Source organism: Bombus affinis, chromosome 1 (genome assembly GCF_024516045.1).
Source record: "Bombus affinis isolate iyBomAffi1 chromosome 1, iyBomAffi1.2, whole genome shotgun sequence".
Classification (NCBI taxonomy): Eukaryota; Metazoa; Arthropoda; class Insecta; order Hymenoptera; family Apidae; genus Bombus; species Bombus affinis.
The window spans coordinates 1,433,577-1,458,294 of NC_066344.1; the positions used below are offsets into that span (position 1 = coordinate 1,433,577).

At 35.7% G+C, this 24,718-nt stretch overlaps 1 protein-coding gene across 10 annotated transcripts in view; it reads left to right on the plus strand.

Moving 5' to 3' along the window:
* Window positions 1–24,718, plus strand: part of LOC126915803 (glutamate receptor ionotropic, NMDA 2B) — a 360,824-nt gene that overhangs the window by 247,283 nt on the left and 88,823 nt on the right. For 2 of the 10 annotated variants that reach the window (XM_050720886.1, XM_050720895.1), the window contains exon 2: window positions 15,803–16,878. The exons of the other annotated variants lie outside the window; for them this stretch is intronic. In XM_050720886.1, the coding sequence (XP_050576843.1) occupies window positions 16,548–16,878 (331 nt within the window). In that variant the 5' untranslated portion in view covers window positions 15,803–16,547. The remainder of the gene's footprint in view (window positions 1–15,802; window positions 16,879–24,718) is intronic. 10 annotated transcript variants of the gene reach the window in all.

The window sequence follows — 24,718 nt, forward strand, 5'->3', positions numbered from 1 at the left end:
TTTATGGCGACCGATAGTTCGCTTATTAATCGTGCTTAAGCTGACAGTTCCGATATTTGCGCAAATCGTGAAATCACCGACGGATCAACGTTTAATTGGAATTTTTCCATTGCAAATGACAAAACGATACGATGGTGAGGAGGCCTGCATTGAAGATACCGGCGTATTATTGGAAGTTATTTAGTATAATAAATTGAAACGACGTGGAAATTATAAAAGCGATCGATGTCGAAAATAGTCAATTTTAGCTATTGGATAATTACGCATGCTAACTTGTTAACTCTCGTTAACTCGAATGCGATTGTATGAAAATTTGAAAATTTCCTTTATCCTGGGTGAATTCGATCTTGAGAGTCTTAAGAGGTTGAAAGTCTCGATAGTAGCAGATTATCTAAATGTTCGTCGACGAGAAGATCGTCGTCTTAAGACGAAATATGAATCATATAAACAGCTCGCATGGAAGTCGTAAATTTTAGCGACTGGATAATTATGGGAAATGATCTTTGAAAAGTTTAGATAATAGCGGATCGTTAAGGGTAAATCGTCCTTCGATAAGGCGTGGTCTTAAAGGATCGAGTCTTGTATCTTAAAGTCGCAATCGGAAGGTGACAGGCAGGACAAGGATTGACACGGATCGAATCCATTTTAAAGAACTGGGTTCAGAAACAAACGCTTTGAGAATCTTGTTTAAAGAGCTTGAAACGTCGCGCGGGATCTAACGTTACCGAAAAATGGCGCAAAAAATGGCGAAACATTTCGCTGGAAAGAATAAGATGTCTGTAAAATTTCCATAAAAAACTTGAGTCTTTAATTTTGCTACGACATAAAAACGCATAAAATTCCAAACTAAAACACATCGAGCTGGTTTTATTAAAAAGTATACGGCCCGTTAAAAAGAATTTCCATCGAATCTGTGGAAGGGAAAGGTGTAAATATTTTAATGAGTCCTCCCCTCGTTTTCAACTGTGGAAAGGAATTTGATGGTTACCATTCCAGTGGGGTCGGGGCACGATTAAAGAATGCATAAATAGGAGAACTTATGGAAATCGAGACGGCAGAGACGTCCCATTGAAGTTTAATGGGACGAAATTAAAAATTACAGGGCGATAAGGCAAAAAGCAAAAAACACCTTGTCCTCGCGTGAACAAATTTGATGAAAACGAACCGGAAAAAGACAGAATTATCCTAAAAGGTAACGATTTAATACCATAGCTAATGATAATTGTTCGTTCTACTGTATCTTTAAGGTCAAACTACAATACACTACAAATATAATTTTACAGATTACTTGAGAAAGAGGATAAAGAAATTTTCGGAAAATGGAACAATCACTTCTCTCATATGAAATTTCATTGATTCAAATATAAATTAAGATTAATTGATAGTTTCCTTGAATATTTATGGATTCCATATCTTTTTGGCTGCTAAGACACGTAATTCTTTTAACTTTAATAAGTATCTGCATAGAGAGAATCTGCTTACATCTTTTTTTTTTTTGTTTTTTCGAAGCATTCAAGCCCCTTTTCGAATGCCACGAATGGTTCGACATCTCTTCGTTGCCACGTTCGTCTGTCGCATGCATTTGTGTAAAATCGTCGATATTATCGTCTTTATCGTAACGAAATTGAAATTTCATACATCAGTATATTTAGGGTTCTTCCACCGTTGCCAGCATTAGGCTATTATAATTATACGTGCCACGCATAATTTTTAGTATCGTATATTTTTGTTTCTCGATGTCTGCGATTGTGGCTTTTTCAACATCGTGCCTTTCTACTAATTCTGTTGCACTTATACTATTTTCGAGTTCTTTAATTGTATCGTATTTCGTTTCGATAGTTACGACGCTATTAGTTTCATATTAAGTTCGTATACGATCAGAATTCATTCGATCGAATGAAACCAAGAACACATTGTATACGTGCGTTAGTAAAATATGTACATATTTGGGGCGGGAAACGATATTCGTTACTGGGAAGCATTACGTCCGGATAATACAGCGTTCTGATAATAAAACGCTTGGATATTAAGGTATTCGGACAATGGGTGTTGGGATAAAGGGGACTCTACTGTATTACAAAATAAAACTCTTTGATTATTATGTTTATTTTCGTGAATATGGTATGTTAATGTTCAGTTGGTGTTTAATTTCACGAATATGCTAGAATATTGATAAATACAATAACTTGCATTTAATTCTATACGGTGATTTTAGTCACGATTCATTACTAGATTGCGCATATTTATTAAAATTCATATTATATTGACGCAATTAAGGAAAAAGGACTTAGAAAGAGGCATATTTCATCCTCTAATTATTATAATGAATTAAAATTTTATTTTGGATACATAGTTTTTGTATTTCTTTATATACAATATCGCGCGTTGCGTATAAATATATATAAAATACATTTTTGCATGTGAATTTTCCATAAATATATAAATATCCCAGTCTATTCACTACCTTGTTGCGATGTAAATTTTCTTTGAAATTTTATATATTTTATATATTTTCTTCTATCTTGAAAACCAAAAATTATTACAAATATCTTCTTTTAAAAAGTTATAAAATCGACAATTTTGATATGTTACGTGTATCTACATATTTCTCACAAGACTAACAATTAGGCATTCTATATTTTCATTCCATTATCGCATCAAGCTCGAGGACGTTCTATTATTCACAACCAATTTCATCGCTGCAAACGCTTACCATAAACCGTTCACGCTGAACTAAGTACTTGGCATGCCCAAGATCCGCTCATTAGTCGCTCCACGTTTGCGTCGAATTATTCTCATACATTTATGAACGAGGATTCCGGCACGTTCTGACGTATTTTTCGGGCCAGTTTGCGAATGTTGCAGCCTTCGAAGTTGCGCAAACAGTTTAAAACGGAAGTGCCCTTATCAAAACATCAAGCAGCTGCACTCCGCGAAATTGATTTCTCCGGTTAAGCAGTATTACTCTGCCTCGTCAGCGTTTCCAACCAAGTTGCCCGATATCGCAGCTTCTTATTCGGCACAGCTACGGTTAAATCTCTTCTGCGATCGAATTCTATAATTAATTATTCCTTTTATTAGGTCTCTACTGATGAATTACGAGAAATTGCTATTATTGTTATATTGTTTTCGTTCAGTTGTTTAAATAGTCGATTTAAGACACGAATATTGGACTCTTATTTTTAAAATGTTCAGATCTTCGTCCGATTTGATCCGATCTCTCGTCGAAATCAGAACTCATCATTTATAAAGTGTAATACTTCGATTTTTAAGCAGATGAATTTCTACGAATGAAATACCTACATATTTTTTCGCTTAAAAAATATTGAATTATAAAAAGATTCGATTTCACAACAAAACGACGTAAGCAATAACCATCGTTGCTTGACCTCTACCAAACGTGGGAGCGCATACGACTCAGACGCCAGGCTATTTCTCACCTTCTACAAAACGGATCGAGAACCCTATTTCCTTTCCCAGACACTCTTTGCCAAGCTATACGGCAAAAAATGTTATCAAAATTCGTTCAACAGCTTTTACGTGATGCGAGTAGAAAGAGGCCAAATAACAGACAGATAAAAATTCCAAAAATTAATTTTTTCCGATCCATGGCTTATGAACTGTTCATAAATGACTTGTTTTATTTACTTTTTTCATTCAATGTACGGGCATAACTCTTCTACTGCTTTATTATATGTATAAACTTTATTATATTCGTCGGCCAGATACGTTGCTAGGCATTCACCTCTGCATGTTCAATAGTAACAAATACACAATGCGATACATCGATACATCGATATATCGGCGATCAGTGGAAACGAAAATTGCCTTTGAGCCTGTTACACGCCCTTTGTTAACTTTCGTGTGGTCTATGTAAACTGTACAAAAGGGGAAAACCCTCATTGGTTCGCCATTTGACTCAACATCCACGTTTAACATTTCCTATTTAGCATATCAGCTCGTAAGACTAAATTAAGATTAAACTTGCGATAAAGAAGAATTTTTAAATAGAATTTCGACATAAAACTACATGAATTTTAAATAAATAAATATAGGTTGTACTCGGTTGATACCTTAGTTTAATGAATTACTAACGGCGGTTCTTCGAGCTTCTGTAAGCAGATAATTCACGGATATTAACAGCTTCCCTGGAATTTCGTGAAATTTTGAATGCAGCAACCAGTCAAACGGTTTCGAAACGGAAAATTAACGAGGGCTCGCGGTCGTGGTAATTAATGCGTTGCTAAACGAAATTTCGCCGCCATCGAGCTCCCTAATTTGCATCTGCTGTTTCCGAGGGCCGAAGTTCAACATGTACCGTACCTGTAACAAGGAATCCCGATGACGATGTAACTAGCTAACACTTGCTATCTTGACTAGCTTTATGTCGTTCGAAGCGTTCGCTTTGTTTTTGAAACTAGCAGCAACCGAAACTACGAAAGTTTCTTTGTTTTCGGTCAGAATGTTCTAGTTCCATCGTTACAACGTTCCGTAACTTCATCGGCAATTGAAATTGGTGATTTTGGAATTGTTAAGGGGCAGCAGAGAATTTTAAACGATTTTAAGTAATTTTTGCTGATTTCAAGAAGTTTTAACTTTATTAATATCTTTTCGATAAAGATCTTTTTCGATAAAGAAATATTAGATTTTCTGCAAATATTAGATAGTATAGATGTATTACTTATACTCGCTGTCACCGAGAATATTAGAAATTATGCCAGAACGAATCAAACTGAGAAATAATTTTCTTACGTCATCTGTCTTCTAAAAATTGCAAAACTTCCTTCAGATTCATAACATGATAACAAAGAGAAACATAAATCTATTCCAAGTCCTGTGAGTTAACCTACGTATATGTATATGAACTGTTCAGAAGTAAGATCGATCAATTGCATGAATCGCAAAGCAGAAAAACCGATGACGTTACGGACACTATTTTTCAAATTCATCATAAAATTTGCCATTACTGGTGCCATCTTTTTGCGACGAATGAACTTATGGAAATGAGTAATTTATTTCTGGAGAATTAAATATTAATCTTGTACTTATCTAACAAACTGAAGAAATTGACATAAAGTCGATTAGTTTCCAGGGAGGCTCGCATTGCTACAAATTTTGCGTGAACCCGAGAGTTCAATATTAGCTATCTTTTATCACTGGCTCTGCTCCACAATAATTAGTTTTCTCATTCCTCTGGGACAAAACCAATCCTCGTCCCATCAGATGTCAGTAAAGAAGTAGCCTAGTCATGGTCAGACGTCCCAAGATAAACCTAGAATACCATCTATCGCTGATTTATCCGATTTTCTCGCGTAGGATCGCCTTCGTCCAGACTAATCCCAACCATGGAATTCTCTGCATGAAGACAAGGGAGGAGCTGAAGGTACGTTAAGGACGATTAGAAGAGAAAACCCTTCTTCTAGGGATTGTTCGACCCCTACGTGACTGGTAGGATGTTTCTATTCCTGGCCAAAAGTCGATGGTCAAACGGCAGGAGAAAAAATATAATACCTCGACAATTGAACCCTTCGAATTGACCAGCGATCGTTATCCATATTCCTGGATTGAGATATCGAAATTGATGGGCCGACTGTTATGTCGATCGCACACTTTCACAAGAACATTTTGTTATGTGTTGTCGTTATATATGTTTGGATGAAAGCATAAACGAGCATTCGTCCTTCTTTAGTCGAATTTCCAGCGAATCCTCTTTTATTCTCTGAACTGTGTATTTCTTGCACCGTGGCAGAAGATTGACTCCTCGACCGAACTTTTTCCTGGTTGGGTAGATTCCTTTTGTTCTGCAAAAACTGTGCAAAGCTGGTTGTCTGGTTCTTTTGACTTCATCTAATTGTAAGAAGCTGTCGCCTATGTTTGTTAAGACTCCAAAGAGACAGAACAATTTTTCTCGCGCAATTTTCATGCTACGTAACTGCACGCGAGGTCTCGATTACTACATTTTCCAGGCAAAATTAGTTTTGTGCCTGGCTATTGTCCTCCTTGGGTTCACATGGCTACCGTCTATATTATTTGACTCGACAAGTAGATCTTATCATCTAAGTACGAAACACTCGATAATTGAATTGACCAGTGATCGTTATTCATCGTTGTATCGGGATATCGAAACGAGTAGGACAACTATCGTTTTCTTTCGGTTTTCAGGAAAGGATCCAACGATGACAGGAAAAAGTTGAGTATCCTGCGACTGTGTATTAGAAGAGATCATCGCGGTGCGAGTTCTCATGGCCAGACGAGCAAAAATACCGCGATATCGCGAATGCTCGACCAAACAATTCAGAGATTCGGGGATGGATTCAATTGAGATCTATTGTGACCGATGAAAGGCCGAGGCTCGCTGTGTTCTTAGCGAAGGAAATAGTGGCCACGACAGGAAATTGCGGGACACAAAGCTTCTTTCGCGACCACATACTGTGGCTATGTTTTTTCCTTTCACCTTAGGGTTAGCAGGGTGGCAGGCTTTCTTATTGCGAGGCGACGCTTATTCGTTTGCTGAGAGAGTCGATGATTTGATGAAAGGACCGAGGGAAACGTGGATCTTGGGTTTTCGTGATAATTTCCAGAATCTTCCCGGTAATAAGATTTGGAAAAATTGTTAGGGACTGGTAAACGAGGAGGATAGGTGATCTGTTATGACTAGACTGTGATTTTTTTACACTTGTTAGGAATGTAAATCTGCAAAAATATATAAAGTGTATATGCAAAACTATATAAGATATTAAAAGTGGAATATTTGTATTTTTAGTAATTAATAAATGAAATAAACCGCTATCTAAATTCTATTTCTTGAGTCACATTTGTAGAAATGTTGTATAAAAGTCTGCAATCTAATTACGATGGAGTTTTGCAAAAATTGTACGAAAATTATTATATTTAGGTGTTATTATGTAAAAACATCAATCCTCTATCGTTGAATTTAATTTATGATCACTAGATGATACAAAGTTGAGCACAAATACTAAAATATGTAAAATACCAAATGTAAAATAAATACAATTTATAATAGAAATTCGAAGACTCGATATACTTCATTCTGACAAAAATATTATTTATATTTTAAAATGGCATTAAACTAGGGCTTGAAATTTTGTCCGTGTATTGTGTTTCAAAAACAGCCTCGAACCATATAGGGATCTTGGAAACTCGAATCCATGAAATATGGCTAAAACCGTAACTGTCAGAACCGTAAGTCAGAAAAGTTCGCTGCGAGGACATTTCTCTTCCGAAATGTCCAGTTCGAGCTGTTGAGTGATCATACATATGTCGTATCGTAATACCTACCTATCGCACAAATATCGATTTGCAATGTATAATTCAGCATAAACCGTAGACGTGTCTTGCGATTCAATTATCGGTGTAAGCTTATTTTGTTTCAGATAAGCGAATTTTATTTTCACAAACTTCGAGCATCAGCTAAATCTTCGAATGTATTTCACGTATTACCAAATTTCCCAACAACGGAATTTCGTAAGAGTTTACGACGATATCTAAGGGATATTTAATCGATCATTTTAACACGTGTACAAATCATGAGATTCATCTGAAATTTTATCACAAATGATAAATTTAAATTGGAGTTTATTCATTGAGTTTCCATATACTCGAGCGTTTAACTTTGGTGTTTACAACAAATATTTATAATACGCGTGATAACTCGCAGCCTCCCTTTTATCAATCTTGTAGCGACACATGAAATAGATGATAATTCAAATCATGTTGTTGTTTTGCCTCGGAATATCAACATCGTTAGGACATACATAAAGTAATAATAAAGAAGCTCCGGGCAAAAACAATGTCGCTGCTACGTGCAATCGTCAAACGAAGACGAATTTGAATTTTCCGGTACTTCCTCGACTAGTATAAATAAACGACCATGTTCTCCAGAAGTGAATCAGTCGTGCGAATCAATATCAGTTTTTCAGTTTCAGTCTCGAGCGATTTTAATAGCGATCCATACACAGTCTTAGCGAATCCGTTAGTACCGAGCGTCCTGCGAACATTCTCTGTATCTATAAATTATTTAAAAATATATTTGGCGGTTTTCAATATCAAGATTCCTCGTCATTTAAATAACAACTCAATCAATTATCAGATTCTATAGATTTAAACAAAGACGAGAGACCGAATCGATCGACGAAACGAAATTCGATAAAACATGAACATAATGGCTTAAATAAAAAATTACAATAAAAGAAAAATATGAAATCCGGTTGTGGATTTGTATTATACTTTCTTCCACACAATGCATTCAGCAAGACCCGATTCGTACGATGCATATATAGCGTCGTTATATATGATACCTGTCAAAAAAGAAATATTTCATATACCGTTTACGATTTCACACCTGCACAAATAACTACAATTCTCAATCACACGTGGTATCTATTCACGCTTCAGTAAGGAGAGAGGCATGTAGGACTTATCCGATCAGTCACAGGAGTATACTACTTGCTCGGTATTGTACGCTACAATGTGAGTACACTAGATACGCTAATTGTCTTGGCAGATACAGGTGTGAAACATTGGTTCCAATAGTCAGTCCTCGTAGGGACAACACTTGTTTGTATTGTTATGTTTGTTCGTCATTGGTAGTGACGTTCTGTTACTTGGCTATTTACGAGTCAATATATTCTTTTTGTCGATTCATGGAAGACTATTCTTACTAATTTTTGTTGTCTTTCTTTTCTCCAGTTTGTCTGGAAATGGCCATATGTGACTTATACTTCCCCATACGAGAAATATGTTGCTTGTATAATTAAATATAAGTTATACGAGAAAATATTTTTAAACAGTCGTCTGATCACACCAATTTATCATAGGTTAATGAACTCGATTCGAGATGAATAACACGCTTAATTAAACGGAAACATACAGTTCCGTAATAAAAAGATATAAGGGTCACCATGAAATTCAGAAGTCAAGAATTGTTTGTCTACTTCGAACATATACAAAGACATAATTCAAGTACATGAATGTTGCATGCATTCGTTATATTGCATCGTTCATAGTCCTATTCTGCTTTTCTGATGCCAATACAACGCTCAATTCATTTCCTAAAGCACGTCATAACAAAGTGCAAAAGTTAAACGACTCTACTCAAAGGAAAGTTCTTTTCAGTTAAAAAGTATCGGTGCGAACAATGGTTACGTAGTAGTAAACCAAACATAATTCACTCGAACTACAACAATTACGTCACAGTCTGCCGTGGAATGCAGCTTGTGCTCTGTTCAAAATTAAACCAACTATACGTCAGCGATTGCAACAACCACTTTGCTGTCAGCCGTAAATAAAACCAATTCTCGCTCCTCCAAGTCTGCCTTTTCCATCTGATACCATATCTAGGTGGTATCGTTTTATCTGGTAATCCTGACGGAAAATCGAAACGTTGAACAGCCGGTGTTCGACAAGATCCTTGGTAGGGTATCATCGACACCAGGATATTTCCACGAATCGTGTTATCGTCACTTTACCCCGGACAGGAATAGATCCAATCTGATCTATCTTAGGGAAATTGCGTTTCACGGGCCAGACTGGAGAGATCTCGTTTGCGGTTTAGGAAAAACGCATGCGCGAAAGAGAGCGCGCGAAGAACGAATTGATAACGTTGACTCGAATTTCGTTGTTAAATTCTCCGATATGTATGTAATAGACAATAAATGTGTTGGTTGTATAAAATAGTCAATTCGTTGCAGAGAGAATTGAATGCATCAGATTCTTGCACAGTTCGTTAGAATTAAATGTATTTTAATTACATAGAATGGATTACGTGATCGTAGTAAATATAATAATTGGATGAAACGAATTTTGAACCGAATGGTGTGAACTATACAACGACGGCGCGCCAGCAAATTTGTTAATCCTGTTTTTTTATTTTCGTACGATACGTGGTGCAATATTTTTAATACAATAATATTGTTCATCTTTGATTAAAAAAAAGAACACTCGACAAATATTGGAAAAATAATAAAAAAATACATAGAGTAAGTTTGTTACATCTTGTTTAATTACAATAATTATAAAAAAATTGTTTTTCCCAGCTGATACTTATGACCGAAATATCGTATGACGTGAACAGGGAAATCGATAGTTATCTTGGTTTCGGTTGACTCGACGTAGTGTAAGGGATCTTGGTTACGACTGCGCGTGGAGAAGGGCCTGGCGAAGGCGTTGCTACACGGTATAATTTCGAGTGTTCCGCTCGAACTTCGATGCTCGAAACGCTTGCGGTTCTAGCAGAAACTTTCAATTACTCTCGATTACGAGTGCTGGAAAACACTGTAATATGTAGAGAGCTCTCTTCGATTCACAGCATTTGTTTTGTTAATCGTGTTGAGTAATAAAGCATGCAATCCTTATTGTCGGTATAATACCATTAGGATATTAGATGATTGGTAGAAAGCTAAGATCTTAAAAGCTTCGATTAAATATACAATTGAATTAAACATATAAATATACAAATATATTTATTTTTATCTAATATTGCAATATCTCAAGTTACGAAAATATTTGCCCCTTCTTGTAAAAAAAATTTATTTAGTGTGATAATATTTGCTAGAAAAGAACCTAAGTATTGCAGTCGTTACCGTTCCCAAATGCCACATTTTCGATGATTGAGCAATCAGTATGTTACTGTCAGCCAATTCCACGTGTTCAAAGGCTCGAAGAGAAACGTATTTTATATTTACTCGAACCGTTTCTGCCCAATCTACATAGAGCGATATAGTTCAGGTTGACGCAGTTTTCACGCAGTTTCCACCCAGAAACATTAGCTTTACCGTAACTCGGTTACCATGACTAATTTCCACGCGCTCGAAACAGAAACTAAACGTCGATGGCAATGGGCGAGTCCACGTCTTTAACGAGACACCACTGCACAGGCGTTTCCCAGATCGTATTTCGAGCTACGTTTAGTCGGCGACAAAAATAGATGGATAGATAATGAAAATAGGTATCAATTTAGTCGTACTGGTATATTAATTATTTACTTATTGTTCAATTATTTAATAATTATCTGAAATGAACCCTGCTGCGATCCTCTAATTTCTCTGTAGTTTGAACTCATTGTCAAATCAGAAATATTAACTTTTTGAGGAAATCTTTGGTATACGATTGACGTATTAATGTAATCAACATATTTTCATACTTTCTTCAAATTTAAGAAATTTTTTAACGATAAAGAAACGCGACTCGGTCAAAAATGACACACAGGACGCAGCAGTGTTAATATTTATGTTTTCGCGTAAACAAATCATATTTCACGAGACTTCATCGATACGTCGTTACACTATCCGTCCGCTTAATTTTACCGCCGACTCTATAACGTTATTGTAACTTAACTTCTCCCAAGTACCATGCGCGGTCATCATTCACGTTCATAAAACGAATTATTCTTCTCGTTAAAAGAAATAATCATCGCCGTCCAGCTTGCTAGCATCGTTCACGAAACGAATTGGATTTGCAGTAACAGAAAATTGGATTCGAAAAGCTTCCCCGTGCTTCGTTAATGTTACTCGATTCATTCGACGTAACGAAATAACCCGGATTAAACTACAACCTCTTGAAAACTTAGATATAGGCTTCGTCCTACTGACCATATCGTGTACAGATTTGTTACAATTTGACTTAGAGACGGGCGAACCCAAGCTTCTTAGTAATCTCCGGCCCGTCATCTTTACCAGAAGCAACTTCGAGCCAGGTTTTCGTTGGCAATTCCACGACTACCGAACCGTCGTGCCGAAGGAAACTTGTCGGAGTTCGGAACAAACAGAGGACGCCGGATATCCTTGATATCGGAGGCTCGTCGCGTTAACGCTAGTTTCTCGCTTGTAAACTAAAATCAACTCGACACAGTTACGTGCAATCTTCATTTACGGTACATATTTGTTTTATACAACTTTCTACTATCCTGTTGTGTTATAGGAATTCCTGAATGGGAATATTTCCGGCCAGAATCTCATGGCGTTTGTTTGATTATGAACATTCGCAGAGACGAGCATCGTGTTAAGAGCAGAGTTTGCATTCGCTGATGAACGATAATGGTAGAAGCTATGTTTATATTGCGCTTGTAATTGGTATTCATGTTTATATCACTATCGGTGGTAGAGATTAATTTCTAAAGATAAGGGTAAATATTTGAAGGAGAAATTTTAGTCTTTTAACGTTAATCGATTGGATTATCAGGGTAGATGGTTAGATGATATTGCGAATAAAGGAAATACTCACTAAATAAACGTTATTTTTTTACTGTTCTAGCGACACGGTTCAAAGACGTTAATTATCCGAGAAACTTCAAACAAAACCATATTCAAATATAATAATATTTCGTCAAATTTATATCATCTACTATCAACCAAATTCAGTAAAGAATATCGACTATCATTTAGAGTGTAATCGTTAAACCAGCGATTGAATATAGCTACAGCGATGACGGTGCGCATTTTATAACGATACGTAGGTTCGGTTATCCTGCAGGATAACGACAACGTTAACGACAAGCGCCAAGCTTCGTAATCCGAAAGGATAATAACAAGTTACTTCGACCGTATCTTTTTCTTTTCTTTTTTTCTTTAAGATTATATTACGGCAGAAGCAGAGAGAGCAACGGAAGTTAAGCACTGATCTATAATCACTTTATAGCTACTACTTAACTTTTCACCCAAGTATCCCATGCTTGGCCTTCTTCCACGAAGATTACATCCGACGAGAAAATCTTGAATCTTTATATACACATACTTTCAACACACCTAATATCTCATCTCAACTCTGGTAACAGCGTTAACGAAGAATCCAATTCACTGAAACGTTACACTTGCGTAATTAACCGAAGTTCTATTCGCACCCTATTGTGAAGACACGATTACAGTGAATCCATTAGAGCCAGCGTGCAATAGAAAATTAAATGCGCTACAAAAAGAAAAGGGAAAAGAAAACGTGGGCATTCTCGCCTCGATAGAAATTTCGAAAACAAATTTAACCTCTCCAGTAAACAGGTTAGGACTTTTCTTAGAGAAAGGAAGTGGCTTTCGGTATACTGATGGTGCATGTAAATTTTCCACGTGACTGGCATCGTCGATGTACCATAGTTACATTTACCGCTCGAACGAAGAGAAACGGACTATCTATGGTTTCACGATGTCACTATGGAAAGATTTCCATCGACAAAGGGGACAAGTCGTTCCATAAATTGAAATAGTTTTACGTGCGATAGCTCTTCGCGTTTGAATATTGTTGTACATAAATTGCCATGTTTTCTTTCGGAGTTTGCAGTAGCGGAACAGTGATCAATCAACGTGAGATAATAGTCGTGATTCATAATTCTTTATTGTTACGATATTTATTATTACTACTGAGAGGTTTTTGTGTATCTATTTAAATATGACTTTTTAGTCCAATCCAATGTGTTTATAGTTAGTTTCCGATAAGAAACTATCGAATTGCAACCTAGCTTTCTTTCTATCTTTATCTTCTTTACAACCTGAAGTCAACTATATGATTGGAACATACGAAAACAGTCGAGAGAAATAATAGAATTGGATTAAACGCCAATTAAATTAAATCAGACAATTGCAGGTGGACAATGAATACATTATAATTACAACTGCTTCGTCAAAACGATAAAATCACCTAATTAAATTATCTCGTACAATTACCGAATGTAAAAGAAACTCTCTATTATAACGATCTCCTGTTAATCAACGATTTTATTTTATTTCTTTTATTCGTTCGATACAACTGATTAATTAATACTAAAGAATTCTGCTAGTAAACAATTATCCTACTACGTACCGTCTTTCTTTAACGCATTCAAATTTACAAAATCCATCTGAAGATGGCTGGAAAACGCACGATAATATTCTTCGAGTAAATGAGAAGGAAAATCGTCTCTTTTCTATCGGCGAATCTCTCAGCATCTACGAAAAGTACAATTCAACTCTTTCTGGAAAGGAACGTTTGAAAGTTGAATACGTGATCGCGACGAGTAGTTTACTGCGAAGACAGGCAATCGAATGGACGAAACGAATGCCCGGGGTTGTAAGAGGACGAAAACAAGGGACGACAAGAGCGGTTGAAAGTGCCGGAGCTTGATAGGTTTCCGTAATTACCAATTAACGTGGAATTACACGGAGCAACGGTCCCTGTCAGCCGACCTGACGAAAATCTCAATAATTAGCTTCGTTGTGATTCTGACGCTCCAGATCCTCGCATGAAATTATCGGGCGTCGGCTTAATTGAGGACCCCGTAATTACTTCCAGCCAATCTTATCGGTGTTCCGCGGGGGGAGGGGCAGGGGCTGTGCTCGATTGTACCGCCAAAACTTTCCGGTGATCTCTCATAATGAGTTTCTCTCGATTTGAAACCGGAGTCTCGCTACTTTGTTACCAGGAGACACCTTCTTGCGTTTTCGCAATTTTAGCGACGATACGAATGCGTTTCTTTCTCGATTAGTCTTCTGTGATGGAACAAATATTATATGGCGTCATTGTATGCTGAATTACGACGTGGATTAGAAATTTCATTACTCACACGATGCGCATGTTTAAATAATCCCGCTGTTTTGATGATCATTTGACGATGGTCATTTTTAGCGTCGATGTCACGATTTTAATTACCTTCTGTCTTTGAATTATCTTGAGTAATTATGATCTCAGTGATAGCTCCCGATTTTAGATAGAATTGAAACGAATTCGATGACTCCATTTCTTCTTCGTGCCAATCTTGTTAATCTTGAGTGCCAATAATAGGTTTTATCTGTTGAGGTTGACTGATAGAAGAACGAGTGGATGAATTTGTAGTAGAAAAATATTTTGAAATGAATAAAGGTATACGTATAAGTATAATGTATGTTGATCCAGATCCTCGCTCTTATAGCGTTACAACACAATAGGGAGCACGTTCATATATTTAGAAGAAAGAACATTGCCAAAAAAGTTAACCTTGTAGCTCTAGCTGAAGGCTGCAGGAAACAGCAATAGAAATCTACTCGGAGCTCTTTTCTTTCTAAACCTTGTGACCCAAAACAATTTATATCCAAGGGCACAATAATATGGACCTCTCCTTATTTAGAACTTTTTGTTTCACTAAATTCTATTCTCCTCGTAACAGCGGTCTCCAGGTCACGTGTATACAAAACGAAAGGTGTAGAGTTTTTCTTGAAGTAATTACTTCTTGTCAATCTTGACGTTTACTGGAGTTACAATGTTGGGATATCAAAGAATCTTTAGGCAACTATAATCGGCTTTTCTTTAATTCGATATGAAAATAACTTCCATTAAATGATACATATATGTATAGTAATTGAAATATATTAATACAGCCATATTAATACAGGTATCTGCGCACTTCATTAATGTTGACAACTCATGTACCGTTTTATATTCTAAGCAAAATAACTACATTCCAGTGAACGCAGGCTGTTCCAAAATAAAAAGAAGCTTAAAACTGCAGAAATTTTCTGGGTGACCTGTTACGCATAAATTTCTACCTCTGAAGCTCAAAAAAACATCCATGTAGATCACGACCTCCATTCGTGTAACTCCAAAATGCACAAGTTTAGTTAGAAGAGATAGCATAAACCAGCAGCCTATTGGCCTATTTTATTTGTTTGTTTTTTTTTTTTGTTTTTGGTTATTCTCTATGTTGCTGTTTGCGCGTTATTCGATACCGAAACGTACTTTTTACTTCTGTGTACAAGATGTACAATTTGTTCGAGCCTCCATCAACGACAGAAGGCAACCGTTTTCAGAAAATAAAACAACTACGTACAACAATTAATTTCTTTTTCAGTGTCTTCCGAAATATTAGTTATCTCGTCCGTACGAAGGCAAGCGCAATCCGTTTGCCACTCCCGAGTTCCTCTTGTTATCTCGAATAATAATCGCCAGCGTGAAATCAAATTTCGTCTTCCTTCATCGAAATATATTAACAAGTTGTCGCTTAGATAGTAATCTACTACAGTGTATAGTTGTTAAAAATTTTCATGTAATACACTGACGAAGCTGTGGAAGCATCGTCGACAATCTTGGAACTATCAGTGTTCAGACGATCGGATATCGAAGAATGACGCACGAGAAGCAGCGCAAATCGAATCTGATCAGTTACGTGTGCTAGAAGATACCAATTTCATTGCAATATGTCTCATCTTCCGTGAACGATGGCAAGAGCACGGAAAAAATTTTTTACAAGTTTCAAAAATCGTCGAAACGACACGATTCTCGGTATAGTGATTCAGTAGTTAGTAATCTAATTGCTAGAAATTTTATCTTCCACGTTAAAGTAAGATTTGAAGGAAAGAAAAAGAAGATTCTTCTGCGTGTCGAAGGTGAATATTTTCCAAAATCATCGACGAATCATGCAACTACTTTCCTCGACACTCAAACTTCGTGTCTATCGACTGGATCATCAAGATACGTATCTTCGCTTTCCGATGCCATCGATTAGAAATAATTTTCACGTTTAATCGACCTTGAAGCAGGAGAATCGTGGAGCGGACGAAAAATACAAGGTCGAGGAAGGAAGACGAGGAGGAAAGATGCGAGTCGAACTCCTTCTGATCCTCGGTACGTTCGTGATCTCCGGCGATTGCGGCCGGAGGGTAACGATCAACGAGTCCGGAGTGCACGAATCGTCGAGACGACGCAATGGATCGTTACCGAAAATGTCGATCGGATTAGTGGTGCCGCACACTAATTTCGGTGTGCGCGAGTACACGAAGGCCGTGAACCGCACGGTTGGCTTCCTGCGCAAAGGCGGCAAGCTGAAGGGACAGAACAAGCATTCTGGATCCAGCTTCCTGGATAAGTATGACTTCACGCAGCACTCAGTTCGACTGAGCATGATGACGCTCACACCGAGTCCTACAGGTATATATGGAAGAATTATAATTAAGTTTTTGAGTAACACGATATTTGTTAATACGATTACACGGCAGATAAACGTAACACGATGCACATGGTTTCATCCTTAGCGATTTTTAATTTTTATTTTCACTTTTTATTACTAACGCCGTTGGCCAGTTGCTTACAATCCGTAAAGAATTAAAATGTAATATATATATATTAAATATAATATTGTAAAGTATTAAAGTATATAAGGGATATTTCACATTTATAGAAAATTTACAAGCGTGGGTGATAAATGTACCGAATGCGCATATTATGCAAAAATATACAAGATATCCAAAGTAGAGCGCTCGTTATAATATTTAGTGGGTAGAACAAGTCTCTATTTGGGTTCCATTTCTTCAGCCGCATTCATAAAGGGATGAAATACCATGAACATCTGCAGTCTAATGATAGCTGTAATAGAGGTTAATGAAGTGCAAGAAGGATTTTCTTTCTAAATTTCGCACATTTTTACGCTTGTATGTTTATTTATATAGTCGGTATATTCGTACGAGTTTCAAGTTTCGTACAACACAGTTTGAAATAACAAATCCAATTGATCGTGTTATTCGAGCAGTGCCCCTATTATTTTATACAATAACTGACTAATAATTTGAATCTCAGTTGGTAAAATGAAATACTCGATTACTATATGCTAGAATGAAACTGTGTTCCATTCATAGAAACTTATTGAAAATCGACTTGACGAAATATTTGATTTAATGTCGGCAAATGCTTCATAGCTTGCAAACAGATGTCTATTTATTGTGAATTACATTTCCTAACAAAGTGATCACATCAGCACATTCCCACAATTCTCAGCTGAACCATCAATTTCGTACAAATACATCTTCCGACCCGACGTCTACTATTTCAACGTCTAGGGCATGGCTAGAAAGCGTGCCCAGCAGCTTTCAAACGAAAAGTACTTTCCTTTTCCCTTCGCTCTCTTACCATATTTTCCTTATAGCGCCTTAATACACTTTAATGTAAAAATATGGTATGAGAAATATGGTTTCTGTATTTTTACATGAAAAGGAATAGTATATTTTATTATCAACATTTTTTATTGTCACTTATTTGTCACAAATTTTAAATGCAATATTATTACAATAGTTATCGATCTATTATCATCTTGTCAATTGAGACTTATATATCCATTTTATTTAGAAACATTAAAAAAGACTTTTAAAAATAAATGCAGTAATTATATATAATTTTAATAATATTTAATCATTGACGTATCAATATATTCGTAACTGAGTTTAATACAGTAACGTATTTCTAACGCTGATTAAGGATTATATTACGCTACTTGTCTGTTTAACGATGGATGTTTGCTATACGTATACCGCATGATTGACTTGTACTACTTTTACACGATCCGAGACCAGTTTATTTTCCTCGTCTGCGTATTAATTCCTCAGCTTGTTCTGTTTACGACGGATATTTACTATACTTCTAACAAATGGCTGACTTGTACTACTTTCTTGATTCGTGACTAATTTGTGTTATTTGGGTTAATAATAGTTGACCTGTTTTACATACGATGGATTTTATTCTTTTTATTCGATCCGTGAGAATATTATTGCATAATTAGTTTAACAATAATTGGTCTGCTCTATTTGCTATGAATATTTGATATCGTTCGATGGAATGATTGACTTGTACTACTTGTTTGATCCACAAATAATCTATTTTACTTGGTTGAGCTATAATAGACCCACTCTACTTGTTTAATATGAATTTCTTATTTATAAGTAAATTGCGTGTAAATGTTCATGCATTCTTGGAAAATTTAAGGTTTCAAAAATCTGTAAAATGCATATAATATGTAAAAATACGTGAGATATTCAAAGTGACGCACTCATTATGATATAATTGTGTCATATTTAATAGACGAAGTAAATTCCTATTTGAAAACTATTTCTTTAATTATCTTTATAAAAATATAAAACTGCATAAATATCTGTAGTTTACTTGCGAGTTTTAAACTACAAAATAAGCTACTCTATCTGTAATATAACGCGACAGTTATAATCTTGTCAGAAATAGCGATGATTCGGCATAAAACTTTTCGAAAGTCAATAATCTATCAGTATTTCACCTTCTTCCGGTGCTCTCGGTTACCAATTCGCCTGAGACATCAAAATAACAGGAAGCGGAAATCGCGGAGAGTTCATTGCTCTGTGGAACTCGGCGAGTCGCAATATTTCCGTGTGACGAGTTCGAAAGCAGGACAATATCGTCGCTTTCATATCGCCTCTGTTGGCTACACGTGGCCACGTAGCAGTAGTAAAAAAAAGGACACTGTTTCTTCCTTTGCCAGGACGCCGAAATTAATGTTCTCGTTCCTTCAAAAGTCTTCACATCGGTCAATATGTACGGCTTAACGTTCGCTCGTACCAATTCGCGGCGACCTCGTCTTCTGCACACGTGTAAAAATGTGTGTGGCATGCCTGTATTACCTTATGAAGGGCGAACGTGACTGGAAAACATGGATGTTCCAGTGAAAAATATTCCTGCTTGATTCTGTTCAAGATAAGCCGACTTTATCTTACACATTCTCTCTCGTGAAATAATTAGGACGATGAAACGCTCTCGTTTATTTCAAACTAGAAATATTAGAACGATAAATTGCCTATATTAGGGCGGTCCAATTTATAACTTTGAGATTTTATAAAATTCAAACGATTCATTTTTGGTAAAGGTTTCCGGATAAAAGCTTTCTTCGTGTAGCTTTTATATTATCCATTTGATTATCAGAGTGGATAAGAGCATCTACGTTAGAGTGGACCAATACATTTTTATTTCCTTGGTACATATTTCGTGTTTTAGTCGGTTTAGAGATAACAACGTAACGTTTGATCGGTATGAACGTTCAGCACGTTGGTGGATTAATTCTGTTTACTGCGTACTTAACTTATTGACATCGACGTGCTACATCGTTACTACGTCAGCAATGTGTCAGTATATTCCGCTAAAAGAGATTTGTCAGTGATAGATATGTCTGTGAGTTTGTGAGGGCTTTAGAATGATTGGGGTTAGGTTTGGGAATGAACGATGAACATAATAAGAGAAGAAGCAACGATAATGTGGAAAATCATAAGAACAAATACGATTGATTTTACTTTATATCATATAGACTACTGTTTCACGATGAACAAATGCTGTATTCGCGTTGTCATATTTCACTATCGTACTTTGTTTAATAACAGTTAATCTGTTCTGCGTACGATGGATATTTGCCATTCTCCGAATAAATAATTAGTCTATTCTACTTGGTTCAACAATAGTTGAATATTGACTGATTTACACTACTTGCTTGATCTATGAATAATCCATGTATTTGGATTAGCCGAACAATAATAGATCCATTCTACTTATGCATTAATAATAATTTTTTATTTAAATGATATTTTATTGTACGACGATTCTCAAGACAAGTCATAAAACAACGATCGTTTGTACGTGGACAGTGAAATAAAAGATCGAAACATCAATGCCATTTAGTACTTGATCGATATGTCGCGTTTCTTATATCAGTTTCCTTTTGATGGATCGTTGTTCGAGGTTTCAGGGGCACGTACATATATTTCAAACATTTTGGCAGCCTTCCCGGCGAATATCTTAACGTCAGTTTAGATTTGTTACCTTGTGGTACTTTTGAAACCCGATTGCTGCTACTGTTCTTGTTTCTTATGGGTTATCGATGATATGTGGAAGTTGGGAAGTTACGAAAGTTGGAGGGAGAATAGAAATGAGGGAAAAGTAACTACTTCGAGACACGTATCGTTCCAAATCTTGTAATGAATTGTTGCCAAGACCGTTTAACAAATTTACATGTTCTTTTTACAAGACAAATTCATAACAATTTTTAGAAATAATTGAAAATTTAAAGAATCTTGGACTATTACTATTTTATTCGTTTCTATTAGAAACGTTATACCTGTCCTTAATGGATTTTTTCGTTTTTAAAATACACTTTCAAGACGCAAGACGGGAGTAAACTTTTGTAAAAAGGCTCTCTACATTCTTAGTTTGCAACATCAAAGTTCTTAATCTTCATATCTTGAACTCCATTCCTTATACTTGAAGTGTAATCCTCACTGCTGTATCGTAAACTTTCTCGCTCTCACTTTAAACACTCACAAACTAAACAGTTGCATTTAAGCAATCAGTTAAACGAAAAATATCATTTTCATCGTCTTAATAAAAATAATTAACGTTCACATGCATGTTCAGTTTATATTTATATCGTTAACCGTTTCTTTTCCTCTACAGTTAATATGACACAGAAGCGTTCAACGAAATAAACGAAACAACATTTGTGAATTTAAAAATCAGGCCATCTCTCAATTTATCCGTATGTTACACAGCGGAAGAGCTAATTGATGCAAATTAAGCTTCTTTTATTGCTGCGAATCATGCGCCATTGATTCGATTCTTCGTGACTTTTCACGTGCCAAATTAAAATCAGAAAACCTTGAAGATTACTTTTCTCCTGAAGATACACGAAAATAAAACAGAACAAACAGAGATGCATACGTATAGAAAGTTTCAAGCCCAAAAATGGTAAAACCTGAAAGAGAACCTAAAGATGACAATTTCTAAATTTCAACGAATTTTTATGCAAATACATATTTTTGATAATATAATGAAAAAATTGAACTTACTTCGGTAGAAAATTATTTCATCGACCAAATATTGTAGAAAGTACCTGTACTTTGGGTATCTTACGTATTTATTACGTAGGTATTCCTAATACCTTGACATTTATTAAAAAGTCCGTAATAAATAAATAAATAAGTTCGCAGATAAAATCGCGAAATTGAAACTAGAATCGGAACAGAGGATCACGTCGTTGAATAGTCTTGTGTCAAACGAGCGATATATCATACTGCATTAACTTTAGAAAGCGACAGAGTAGCAAGTAGACAGAATGCAGACGAAACGCCTCCGGATTCGCAGAGAAAGGTGACATCGAGCCGTGTATCGTACGTGCTCCTCGTTTCTACGACACGCGTGCTCGCTGCGATAGCTTTCTGCGACTACGATTCGCGCCAGAAGTAGTTTGCTGTTTCGCTAAACGGTCGTTGTGAATGACGTCTCGAGGAACATCGTGGACACGTTGTTTTCTCGAACTGTCACCGCGATTTCAAGGAGTCTTTTTCCCCTTGCTTTGGCGAAGTGGGTTTATATTCGACTAGTACTTCTAAAATCTCGAGACTTCTTTTCTGCTTCGAGAGGAAACGCGACGTTATACTGCCATAGAAGCTTTCGCGGGATTTTGTAGAGACTCTATGAGAGTTTTAGAAATATTAGCAAATATTGCTTAGAGTCAGGTGATAAAATTCAATGCAAAGCTATCGTAATGCAAAGAATCCTTCTAAAACTAAATGACTCAATTAATAAGGGCTTCGTATTCGAAGAGAAGTAATTAGAGTATTACAATGAAACGGTTTTTGTTGTTAGACAGAAATCAACTTTTAAGGATATCGTACTGCCAAATTCCAAGGAAAAATTGCTACGAAAAATTCGGTTTAATAGACTCATCACAGGATACAGATCTAATGGTACTTAATGTTTAATAACAACTTGGAAAAATTTCCTTTCTATCAGCGAAGGAATAATACCATTATTTCGCGGTGACATTGTTGCGTGGAAAGACTAACTTTCGAGTGAAAAGTTCCACAGATATTAATTGTAGCGAATACAGAGGCGAATTGATATTTAATCTGTAATAGCAAACGGCGTTTTATTGATTTTCATTGGAAGAATTTTCCAATTCATTTCCAAGCGTTCTTGTAAAATCATCCACATCGAATTTACCAATTGTATTACTTAGATTTATGTGTCTATCACCGATAAATCGCTGATAGATTTCATTAATACCTACAAGTCTGTAGGATCTCGAACGTCAGCTCAAATTTTCGTTACGTTACTTTCGATGTGTAATCCAAAACTTCCACACTTTTTGTTTCTTTGCAGCTAATCTTCCTTTGCAAAGTGAAATATTGTCTCGGTGAAACCCGAATGAGAATTTTATTAGGAACCTTTATACTTTAGAAACGAATACACCTTCAAGTTTCATTGATAGTTAATACTTTCAAGTTTCACTCATTTTTAACTTTCGTGATTCTATGTCACGTTGGATTCGACGACAATATTTCACGCGATCTGTTTTCAGTTTTAACTAAATATATATTAAACTTGACACATAATTCATATTCCTCGTTTAACGGTAGATATTGCTACAATAATCGATAACATATAATCAAACCGAGCAACTCGTAAATAGCTTTTCTCAGAAAAATTTTGCTTCTTTGTCTTAAAAGTTATAATATTTTAATCGTCGGAATTTTTCTCTAATATTACCAGAAGTATGCCATACCGATAATATGCTTGCTATCGATTATAAAGATATGAATATATTCAAATTATGAACCGTTATTGAATAATAAAATGTTCGACGATAAAGTATCGCATGTTAGATTAAGAAAGAATTATCCATACTTTAAAATGCCACTATATGAAATTATATTAAATAAGTAACTTCATAGCTATTGTAAAATTATTTATCAATCGTCTTATTAGGAACAGTTTTAGACTCGCTAGGTCCTGTAAGATGATAAATCCGATTTAGTGGTGTGACAGTTATTGTCCATCTAATTCCGCTAATAACTCAATCTCATCCAGTCCCTTTTGTCGTAACAGTGTGTGCTCTTACCTTGGGTTCATTACACTAATTGATTTTCCTGCGACTATACCGTCGATATAGACGCACGTGCGTTGATTTCGAAGATTCATCACTTAGCTCTGCATCGACTTCCACGCTAAACAATTGATTCAAACGGACAAATTTGGTTCCTCTTACTAAGCCTTCAATTAGAATAAATATACATAGATCGTAATATAACATATTATGACATACATGATATAACATATTAGTAATTTCATATAATTATGATTGCACAATGACATTATAATTTTCCCAATGCCATCCTTCGTTTAATTTAATAGTCGCGGTGCAAGAAAAATTGTCTGAATTTTTTTTTGTACAATTACTTTTAAGAATTTTTTAATTGTTTAATTACATATTGGAAGATTTTATAACATTTTAAGCACTCGCGTAATTAGTTTTTATTATGCCTTGATATTATATTATATATATGAGCAAAATGCAAAAGCATCTACAAGAAGTGGAATAATGAAAGTAAATGGAAAGAATTAAAAGATAAATTTACCTTTGTAATAAATACGACCTACTTGCCTATCAGGCTGTGCTTTAATGTTTGTCGGTGGAACAATAAGAAGTAGAAATTTAACGATTAATGTTTAAACTGTGCAGACGCTGCAAACGACGTTTTCATTTGCCATTTGGTCTTTGAATTATTCATCGATTATTAAGAATATTTCCTTTTCCAAACGTTAAACACAGTAATCGATTCTATTCGTTCGTATTAAATTTATATCAAACGACGTGTGACAAAAACATTACGAGATGTAGAAGAAGCAAAATGCAGAGAAAGGAACGAGGGAAAATGGAAGAACAATTACGAGCACCTTCATGAATGAAATTTCATTAAAATTCATTTGTAAAATTTGATTAACCAACTTTGAAGGACATACGCAATTAAAACTGATAGAATATTCAAGATAATACAACCGATTATTTCAAAAATCAAATTACTACGTATCAAATTTGTAATTATCGTTTAATTAAAAAGATTAATTATTCACTGATAATATTCTGCTATAAATTCCATAAAATGTTCAGGTCACGTGTCACGATTTCACGAACGTTGAGTTATCTTTT